This window comes from Magallana gigas, chromosome 5 (assembly GCF_963853765.1).
Source record: "Magallana gigas chromosome 5, xbMagGiga1.1, whole genome shotgun sequence".
In the NCBI taxonomy this organism is placed as follows: Eukaryota; Metazoa; Mollusca; class Bivalvia; order Ostreida; family Ostreidae; genus Magallana; species Magallana gigas.
Window position 1 is genome coordinate 55,483,728 of NC_088857.1, and position 11,256 is coordinate 55,494,983.

General features: G+C 36.7%; 2 protein-coding genes across 2 annotated transcripts; one reads left to right on the top strand and one right to left on the bottom strand.

Moving 5' to 3' along the window:
• On the top strand, nt 1–3,434 carry LOC136275260 (uncharacterized). The gene has a single exon (XM_066083681.1). The coding sequence runs from the start codon at nt 516–518 to the stop codon at nt 2,196–2,198; it is 1,683 nt and encodes a 560-aa protein (XP_065939753.1). The 5' UTR covers nt 1–515; the 3' UTR covers nt 2,199–3,434.
• A 2,578-nt stretch (nt 3,435–6,012) lies between these two features.
• On the bottom strand, nt 6,013–10,940 carry LOC105324748 (uncharacterized). Its single transcript, XM_011423912.4, has 6 exons — nt 10,750–10,940; nt 8,663–8,827; nt 8,172–8,267; nt 7,862–8,032; nt 7,091–7,169; nt 6,013–6,931 (listed from the first exon to the last, which is right to left on the bottom strand). Exons 1-6 carry the CDS (start codon nt 10,811–10,813, stop codon nt 6,157–6,159), a joined length of 1,350 nt encoding a protein of 449 aa, XP_011422214.3. The 5' UTR covers nt 10,814–10,940; the 3' UTR covers nt 6,013–6,156.
• Between the last annotated feature and the right edge of the window lie 316 nt (nt 10,941–11,256).

Genomic DNA, 11,256 nt, shown 5'->3' on the forward strand with positions numbered 1-11,256 from the left:
AAGAAAGAAATGTGAAACCTAAACCTTGTAGAAATGGCACGACAAACGTCAATTGATTAAACGACATGTGGACGGTATTTAGCTCTTAATCCACTACGAGATCAGTATTTCTAGAACTATATTCGACATAAATCTTTCTGCTAAACCTGCCTTTATTCCAGATCTTCATCGTGTTTGACTATAATGCAGCGCCAAGCGATCAATTACTCGATACATTGGGGCTGTGAATGATCGCGTCATCAAATCAATGGGTGCTATATAAAAGCCGGAGAGGTCTGCAACTCAAGTGTTACTATTCTGTAAAGCGATATATTAATATAGTTAATTTTAGTAAATGTTTATAAACAGGTAGCAATGTTGGATTACTAGCTAGATACCTCTAAGAGTAATAATGAATGTAACTTGACTGAGATGTGGTGACAATCAAAAAAAAAAGAGCGCAATCATACAACTACTAACTTTGGAAGGAGTTTATTATTTATCCTATACGTGTTCAAAATATTACAATCTTTGTCATGTGGAATAGTTCTTTGAACATTTCTTCGGAAAATTCAGCCGAACAGCGGCTAGTGCAATGGAACGAATCACTGACTCTTCGTCTGATTCCAAATGACGTCATTTTGGCGCTATATTTCGTGGTGGGCGTGGTCGGGAACACGATTGTTCTGTCTGTGTACACCCTAAGATTTCAGGGGCAGCACCGTGAGCGATACTTTGTCCCCTTTCTGGCGCTAGCTGACCTCCTGGCCTGCATCACGTGTGTTACTTTCACTTTCTATTTGAACTTTCATCAGGCAGATTTTAGGAATGAGACTTTTTGTAAGGTCATGTGGCCGCTATCGGCAGGAACAACTTTTATGTCGGTTTTCACACTGCTAGTGATAACCATTGAAAGATATTATAAACTTTGTCGGCCTTTTCATGAGTTAAGACACAGGAGAATAATTTTACTCGCTATTCTTACAATGTCTGTTCTAATAGCAGCACCAAGCCCTCTTTTCTTCGGGACCCGCGCTACTTTCGTCCCCGAGAGAAATCTTACCAGGTTCAGATGTACCGTGATAAAAGACATCAACAGCCCCGGGCCCAATATCTATGGGTTCGTTTTGGGGTTGTTCAGCATTCTTACACCAATAACAATTGCTGTCGTCTACATTAGGATTGGTTGGAAACTTAGGGGTCAAATGAAATTCAGACAACAGTTTACTTGTTCCCAAAGGTCTCATGAGGTCTCGGAAAAAGACTTTGCTAAGGGAGCTCACTCCAGTGACGTCTTGTTTCTGGAAGATCAGCATCCTGGAACCTACATTAAACTAATTAAGGAGAGGATCAATTGTGATCACGAGCATTCAAACTCAACGGAGTACTCAGACCAAGATGACGGGAAACTACAGGACAAATTACAAAGCAATGATGCTCATCAAAATGTCATAAACCATGTGTCATTAAGCCCACAAACAAATGAGGCATCGCCAAAGAATAAAAAGAAACATCGTGTTGATGAAGATGTTGCATGTAGCAATTCAAGGATCGATAACAGACTTCAATTCAAAAATAGAAAATTCCCTCTTTCTTTTTTCAAACAAAGTATTTTTTCCAAAACAAATGATAGTCAAGTGAAAAACACGACAGGCGGGGTAGATAACCAGGCAACTGGGTTCTTCAACAGTGCTTGTTCTTTGACCAAAGCTACAACAATGAAACCAAAGGGACCTGGACTATATTTACATCGAAACAAATACGAACTGGATGGACATGCCTCCCCAACAGTAACCATTAAGACAAAGAATATATGTGGGGAATGTGCTGCTGGAGGAACACAGGCGTCATGCTGCCAAAGCACATTCTCCAAATCGGGACGAAAACTCCCTGAAGTCCCTGTGCGTAGACACGTGATCACCCACAACGGGCACCTGTACCCTTCCCTCGGAATGCACCGATTTACCGTTATGTTTATGCTGATTACCGGGATCTGCTGTCTCTGCTACCTCCCAAAGATCACACTCCTGATCCTGGAAACCGTGATGACGTCATTCTGGGCCTCCATTCCTGACCAGTACCTGGGGGTGGTTCTTTTTCTGTATCGATTCTATATCTTCAATAATGTGTGTAACCCCATCATTTACTGCCTCTTTGATTACCGCTTTAGAAGGGAAATCAAGGTTCTATGCTGTCGTCGCCGCACGATTTTCAAATGAGAAATTAATTCTGGGTTTATAACTTTACGATGCTCTACCTCCCCTTGCAGTGTCTGAGTACTATTTTTAATTAATTAGTCGCATGCTGTCATACACCGAACAGAGAATATGGTTTCTTTGAAAAGTGGGACTTTGTAACCGGAAATGAACATATCTGTTTTATGGCCGGTCTGGCTTCGGGTTGTGTCGTGTAGGCGCTCTTCATCCTTTCGCTCGGTTCTATGGTATTCTGTAGAACGTCTCTGTTTGTTTATTAAAACATTAAACAGATTGAAAGTTCAATGTCTATTCAATCACATGCGCTCAATGCAAAATATAGTCCAACAGCGAAAAACACAACCCCTATATGATCAAATAAAAAGCATAAATTGTGTGGCATTTCGTGATTTGGTTAATTAACGAGCATGTTTCTTTGAATCGATTAGAAAATGATATTCTCTATTGTCATCGTTAATCGAGTATTTCTCAACCACAGAACCATAAAGAGATTATTGGATAGTACAACCAGTATGCTAGAAATGCTTTGACTATATTATAATGATAACCATTTTTGTCACTGTTGCAATCTTGAATTTCTTAAACTCATATTATGGTCATGCATGTAATTCTTACAAAATGAATGGTCAGAAGAATCTTCCCATTCTCTACTACCTTTTATGGGTGTATTTAGTTGCATCATTAATCTAAATTGATGAAACCACCGTTTCTTTGATTAAAAACATGTTCAAACTACAGTCTCCTGGTTGCTTCTTATATCAATGAATCGTGAGAGAGAAGCCGGAAAAATTCTCAGAAGTATTTCGGTTAAATAAATGACATCTTGGTTAAACCCAAAATACTTGGATGAGATGAAGAAAGGTTTTTTTTCTAATGCTTCGCTTTGCTATGTATCCATGCACTTTTAAGGTAAATATGGCGTTTCTTGACTAATATTTCTGATACACTATGAAATTGAGTGTACATGTGTAAATGTTCTATATAATTATCAAAATTAAACTTTTTACCAAGAATAGACTCGGCAAAACGCAATCGGTCGTGGTAATTTACCTGCAGCAATCCTTGTATTTTGGGGGCGTTTTTTTTTTATATAACGAAACTTGACTGTTTAAACACCCCTGTGCATGAGCGCTGGAAAAAAATATGTGTACATTTAAAAATCTGATAAAAATTGTGATTGTTCTGTCTTTCCTGGTATAATGATATTTTTGTGTAATTCAACAGATTTCTTGTTGCCTTGTCTTCTGGAGTCCTTCAATGTGTCGTCTTCAGTGTTGTGGATATTCCAAAAATAAAATCATAAAAACATACAATTTTGCAGAGAAAAGAAATATTTTTATATCATTATATAAAATAGCATTTGATAAGCGTATTCAAAATGACGTAATACTATATATAAATGCAACAAATTCATCAAGTATTTGTCGTCATAATTAGATTTCTGTCGGTCATTTTGTACAGTTTTGTGTTCTTGAAGAGTAATGGCTTAAAAAATTGGGGGTTTTGACGTTATTACGAGTGTAGTTACAATCGGAACATTACTGTTATGTACATCCGGACTAATCAAATCTAGAAGTCAGAATCTGGTTTTGTCGTTGTATACTGTATTTCTTTTCCTTTGTCAAGTCTGTGTAACGAAGAATACCGGGGGTCATTGAAGATTGATTCGGGGATATTTTTCAACGTTGAAAACTGAGGCCAAAAGTCGTGAAATTTACACCCGGGATCATTTTTCAACTTGATTTTTTCTTATATCTAATCATTGTAATAACCTGCACCCGTTGAAAAACGACCTTGATGAAAATTAATCCCAACTATACAAAGTTTTGAACTGTCTTTTGAAATGGAACTTTCTCAAACTGATCAAAATGCATGTAGGTCTTCTTGATATTTTTAGACACTTTTTCGCGGGTGTGTTAAGCAATCGTAACTTCTCTGGCCTTTCCGGCAAGCTCGGAAAAACACCTCGAATGTACTACCTGCGTCCATGACAACCCCCCTTTTTATAAAACTTGATATAAATACAACACATTTTACGATCTGTTCAGATGTGAACTATACTTCATTAAAGTAAACGATATATACTAAAATATAACACAGAAGCGACATACAAGACTGTCTAACCGATACTGAATTTAATGGGAAGCGACTCCATTTTGTATAAAATTCTAATATCCGGTGATGTAAATACATTCGAGGTGTTTATCCGAGCCTGCCGGAAAGGCCCGAGAAGTTGCGATTGGTGTGTTAAGGGGAGTATTGGACATTTTTGAAGCACTAGATATAAAACAATTCCATTAACAAAAGGTGAAAGTCTGAAAAATCTACAGGGATAGACTACATCTACATGTAATTAGTACCCTACACATGAGCATCTACTTACCGCAATAAGAGCCTCAATTTGTATATGCAAATTTTTATCGAAAACTTGTCATATACCACTTCAATGACAAAAAAGTGATAAAATTGATGTTAAAGTTGTGTGAGAAAAACAATTAACTGATTTAAATCGAAGCAAAAATAATTTATCGTCATCCTCTACAACAGTTAGGTTGGTTAAAAAATAAATGAATTTTCTAAATCCTGCTCATAAAAAAAACTTAATGGTAAAGTGCAACATCATCATAAAAGCACATTTTCATAAAGTAAACTACAGAGAAAATAATGGTTTTTAAAATAAATATAGAAAGTTACATGTACTATAGCATCCTACAGGAATGAGTATGCATGGAATGTATATATGCAGCATGCCTCAAATCGTAAACGTTTCCGAAATACACATGTACTAAAATTTTAGGAAAATGAACCTAAAAAGTGATTGCTGTAAAACCTTTCTCTTTAGTATTAGTAAAAGACATTAAAGACATTTTTTTGCAAATATGAATTTCACAAAACACAGCTATTAAACGCTTAAAGTTCAGTATATTTAAAATAGCCGCATACATAAAGGGAAAGTATGATAAATCTAGACCTAAACTAAAATGTTTCATGTTTTTGTGAGACTTCTCATGATCATGTTATATCAATGCTTTTTTTTTTCAAAGATAAATATTAATTTATTAATATCTGTTTATTTGCTATTGGATTTAAAACCGGTTTTACAAACACAATTACACGATGCGGGTCAATATACAACGGACTAGAGTCTTTATTCAGTACCTTAGCCTCCATATTCAACGTTTAAAAATGATCCCCGAATAATTTTCAACCCGGAACAAAATTCTTGGATACACTTGACGGACATACCCGGGGTTGTTGCTGGCTTGTTGCGCGAGTCCTACAGAGTGGTAAACAGTCTTCAATAAAGCCCAACAGCAAGGCTTTTAATCCAGATTTAATAAGATTCCAAGAACCAAATGGCGGTGCTCGTTACAGAGAGCTCCAATCAATGGAACAGTGGACTAACGGTCTACAACAACTTGCTGAAACGCATCAGTGTGTTATGTAATATTGACATTGACTGCTAGATTAAAAGTTTAGCGCAACACCATTGTAAAAGATATGAGTTTACTTTTGGATTGGGGACCGTGTTTGAATGAATCGGGGGAATCATGGGGACCACTATGGGGATCTCTCAGCATCGCACGATAGATCGGCGTCTCAGATATAATGGCGTCTGTGTATATAAATGAAATCCCGACGATAACATCAAAAAGTGAATCCATCTAGCTTATTCAAATAATACGAACGTAATGTTCAAAGGATTACTCTATACGATGTATGCGTTTGTGCGACTTGTTATTGCCGTTGAAAGGTTGACATTAAACGGATAAATTCAACATTCTGAATTAGCATGAAAATAATCTGCTGAAAGTAATATTAGTACTTAATTTTATTTACTGAGGAAATAATTGAATTAACAGTCTAGATAGAAAATACTAAATAATTAAATATTTTAATACTTAAATATATCACAGTTCTATGGTAAATAATAAAAAAAGATGTCCTCTATAACTATTCACTAAGCATCCGTTGCACCTTGAAGTTTTAAAATAATGTTTCTAATGTTGCTGCCTTTCACATTTTTGGCGAGGGACTCAGAGTTATCGTCCGTTGGAGTGACGTTTGAATCACCGGGCGCTTTTGCAAGCGGTGTATCACGTGATGATGCTGAGGAAGTACACAGTTTATCATCGTAAGTCCCATTTACAATACTTATATCAACTTTCTTCTGCTTAGTTTGAACGCCTTTCTGTTCTTCTGTCAATAACCTCCCTATCACGGGCGAGTTCAGGTATTCATGTTTTCTGGTTATAGCTCCAGCAGCACCGGTTGCTTTTGGCTTTGAGTCTTTGTCCGCCTTCGGTTTATCACGGTTCGCCGTTATCACTTCCCTCTTACTCATGTCCTCATACACAGGGTTTTCACAGTCCATCCCGGCGTGGGGGTGCGCGGAGCCCCCTGTGCTCTCCTCCGTGTCCCCACCCGTTGTATCAATATACGTGTACTCATTGAGTTCACTCCCTTGTGACACGAGGTAACCCAACTCATCTTGCTCTGGTTCTGCGTAAACTATTTCCGCCGGAAGCATTGGCACGTTGAGCTGATCGTACTCTCTTTCCGGTCTGTGAACGTCCGGCATTTCGTAGTCCCTCGATGGGGAGCTTCTCTGGAGTTTTTGTCTACACTTTTGAACGACAGAGCCTAATCTACTCGTTTTCGTCTCACTTCGCTCAACTGTGTGTCCGCTCTCAGAATCAACGCAGCCATTTTCTTTCGTTATTGGTCGTTTTCTTCTGAAAATACAAAAACATATTTATATCTTACAAATTATCTTGTGAGTTCTGGTGACCAAGGAACTAAGAAAAAGCCAGTACTTGTTGTTTAGTTATGATGGCTTATTACTGGTTATTAGTTAAACATGAACTACGTGCGGTTTTTCCTGACCCACTTACCTTTTGACGAAAAAGAATACAGTACAGCCAATAATTACAAGGACTGCGATGATACCTAATGCTACACCAGCCACCCAACCTAGAACAACACACGAAATCATCAAGGACGACCAACTCATACAGGAGAATATCGTATGAGTAATCAATTTCACTCCTTTTATTAAATACGGAATTATAAATATGAAATCATTTTATTAATTACACTACTTTAAAACAATATCAAATTTAAAACAATAGTGAAAATAAACTTAAAGTTTTGATTTTAAATAGCCATGGTAAGAATAAAAAAAACAAAAGAAGGATAACTCAATATTACAGATAGGTTCCTATCTTAGTGAAGAGTAGTTTTATGTGGAATAACACACCTGGAAAAAGTCACTCAAATTATCAGGAAATTTTTTGATAATGAAAGATATAATGATAAATAAACTGTACAAGTGTCAATTAAGCGAAAAATTTGCAGTTTGGGGATAAAAAATAAATATCTAAAATGATTATTCCAGCAAATAATAACAAAAGCTCCTGCGGGATTCGAACTCGATTGTACGGATCACAAGTCCGACACATTATCCACTCGGCTATGGAGTAAGTTAAATGCTTTAGTCCATAAAAACTTTTAATAAAACGAAATGTCGTTTCGATCAGCGGTCAGTCATTTTGAAACTTTTGTTTGTTGTCAAAAGATCTCAGTTGTTATTAATTAATATGTCTAAATGGACGAATAGAATACATGTAGCTGATTTCAATCCGAATGGTTTTTCTTTAATTTACCGTGATCTGCGTCATCGGAACTTCTATGTGTGGTGGAGTTGGACACTAAAGAAGAATTCCCCGGGGTGGGGGTGCTGGGCGCTGTGGTTGTGTCTGGGTGAGGCGTGGTGCTGAGGCAGAGTGTGATCTCATCTCCCTGATAGTCCAGGTCATCATAGTCCAGGTCTGACTCTACAACACACACATAAAAACTATACATGTATAAGTATTGGACAAGAACTGTACAAGATATTCGACTGATTATTACGGTACTATAATAAAATCCCGCAGTATTTGGTGTATAAGTTAATACAGTAGTGAGTAAACAAACCTGTTTTACAGATGAAGGCGCGTTTACCAATCCCAAGATGATGAATAAAGCTCATGTTCTTGCATATAGGTTTATTGAATTTATTTAATTTGCAGTCTGAAAAAGATACAAAACTGAACTATCAGAAAATATCAAAAAATCCTAGAATGTAATGTATAATGTTTGAGTCGTTACAGTAAAATATCCCAGAATGTAATATATCCCAGAATGTAATATATCATGATTGAGTTGTTACAGTAAAATATGATAGAATCTATTAATATACATGTATAATGTTTGAAATGTAACAGTAAAATATACCAGAATGTAATTTGTTATGTTTGAGCTGTTACATTATTGAAACACGCATAAACAACCAAATGAATTTTTGTTGAATCTTTGTTTCTGTGGTGGGGTGGGTTGCTATATTTCATTTACATGTGGAGTAGTAAGAGGTATAGTCTATATCCCTTACTAATGCGGTTGCTAGCAAAACAACATGTTAAACCTACACTTGTCCTTGTTGGTCCAGAACCAGACATTCTGTGGAACACAGTCCCAGTCAAAGTCGTCGGACACACCAGACATGGATCCGCCCCCGAACTGGCGGGAGCAGTAGAGATCCGCCGCGTCGTATATCACCGCCTCGTGGACGAAGTAGTAAGTAGCGCATGATGCTGAAATACACACAGAATGTTAGATCTATGACGTCACGATGAATGCAGACGATATTCATATCTAAATGTTTAAATGATGATATAAAATTGTTACCGCGATTTATTTGCATTCTAACTTTTATCATGACAATAAAAAAAAGGTTAATTTTTTAGTCCTCATCTTCTTCTCAATGGGTTTCGATTCACTGTTGTCTTAAAAGGATCGAGGGTATCGATGACTCTCGGTTAGCGAAGCTGCTATGTTATACAACTAATAAAGACTGTTTTAAAATAGGTATTAGATACTGACCACCCACCCCATCCCCCTTTCAAAGAAAGAAGAAAAGATAAATATTAAAAGAAATTACAACAAAGAACTAAGGAATCTATTATCATAATTAAGGCTCTTAATTGTTTCGTGGCATTTTAGCGGCGTGTGTTTATGTACATCAAACGGCTAATTACATGTAAGAAGCACTTAATATTAAGTGTCAACAAAAATAAATAGAAGGTAATTAAAAGATTAACAGCGCCTCAGGTGGGTTTATGAAGAATGCGGAATTAAAAATTTAACACATTACCGGAAATACGCGGGAAATAATCCCACTGTGTTTATGAGGGTTTTGTTGATGGTACCAGTGGTGACAAAATTGCCACAAGACTGAGTTATTGGTCATGTGTAAATTTTGAATTTACCGGGTGGCAGTAAATACAAAATTTTCAAGTTGTCATATTGTAAGTTTTATATCAATAATCAGATGCCACATTGTTACAAGAGATTAACAGTCAGTTGGGTTCTTATGTCTAGCATTTAGCTTAATAAGCCTGTACAATGTACGTAGAGTATAAAAAAAGCGTCAGTCGTTAATGAAGAAATAGTCGTAATCAGTTTTAAACAAAACCATACAAGTTAGATCATCAGAAGTTGTTAGAATTTTACGTATTATAATCCAAATCTTTTTATACACACCAGTTTGATTGTGTTTAATACAAAAAAAAAAAAAAAAAACCAGTTATATGTACGTTAAAAACGTGAATTCCTCCAACATAATCGTTTGAAGTATGAGGAACATATATCATTACCGGGGTCAAGTACACTGCCCCCCCCCCCTTTCGCCCTCATTCCCGCCTGACTCAGCGAGATAGTTCCCGTACTAAGTACTTTGATGGACAGTAAGTTCAGCATTTCCGCCCCGCTCATGGTTCGGAGAGTGCGATTGGAGTACCCTATCCAAATCACCATCAGCAATGTTGTGATCATATATGTCCGTGTAACTAATACACCATTACCCTTGTTCATTTCGATAGTGTCAGCAAATTATATAGAGCCTGGGGTCTTAAATTGACATTGTTCAAAATTTATCATTGTGTTGGGGGTGTTAAAGTATGAGACTCTTTTTCTACAACAAGCCACAAGTTCGAAACCCGCTGTGGCATTGTCATTTTTAGCATTCATGTTCAATGTTTTACTCTCTGTTTATTGTAAAATAAAGTTATATCTTAAAACTGTGATAAAAAATTGAATATGGTGCACTTTCATCCACACTTAAATATAACTTAAGGGCCCCATTCTATCTATAGCAAACATACATTGTACGCAGTGTTTACCAGAACTTTGTCCACTTAAATAAACAAAGTTGACCAGTTAATTCCACAGGTCAATAAATAAAATTAACAACTGACAGTTACATATGCGTACAATATATTATACTTCTTAACTCAAAATTTCACAAGAAATTCGAGATCCGCCCCACCCTGACGCTCAGTATAATGAGTATATATATGTAGGTAAACTTTGTCTATAAACGAGGCGAGAGACCCGCGGGTGACATCATGCGTCATTCCCCCTCTAATGTGTAACGTCTGTGACACTTTTTGTCCTCTGTGGTATTATCTAGGTTAAATGCAACCGAAAAAAGTACATCAAGGTAGCAAAAACTTACCTGTCGATAGGAAGACAGAGAGATAAAGCACGGTCCATGGAAAAAGACACACTCTCCCCGCCATTGGTGTTTATATACGGAAAATGACAGCCGATAAACAGGGTCACCAAGCGCGTACTATTTAAATCCAGATTTGAAAATTGAACCATGACACATCGTCCGGCGATTATCCCCGAGAAACAAGCGTCTGAGGGAAAAGTGTGGTGTTAAAAATACTGGCATTGCTCATTGAGATCCGCTGTTTTATTACTCATAATTGCTACCTATGAATGTTGCGGACTAATCGTAAATTAGGATGATAAAAGAAGTAAGTTGTGCAGTTAAATCTGGTATATCTCAATTAACACAAGCCGTGCTTGGCTTTTTTTCAGTAATAGAACTTAATCAAAAACATGATTTACTCAAATTAAAACTATCAAAATCGCTAAAAAATTTCTTCAATACCTGGCTGGATATTTAAGTTAAATGAATAAAAAAAATTGCAAAGAGCGGAGCACACCTCCTTTT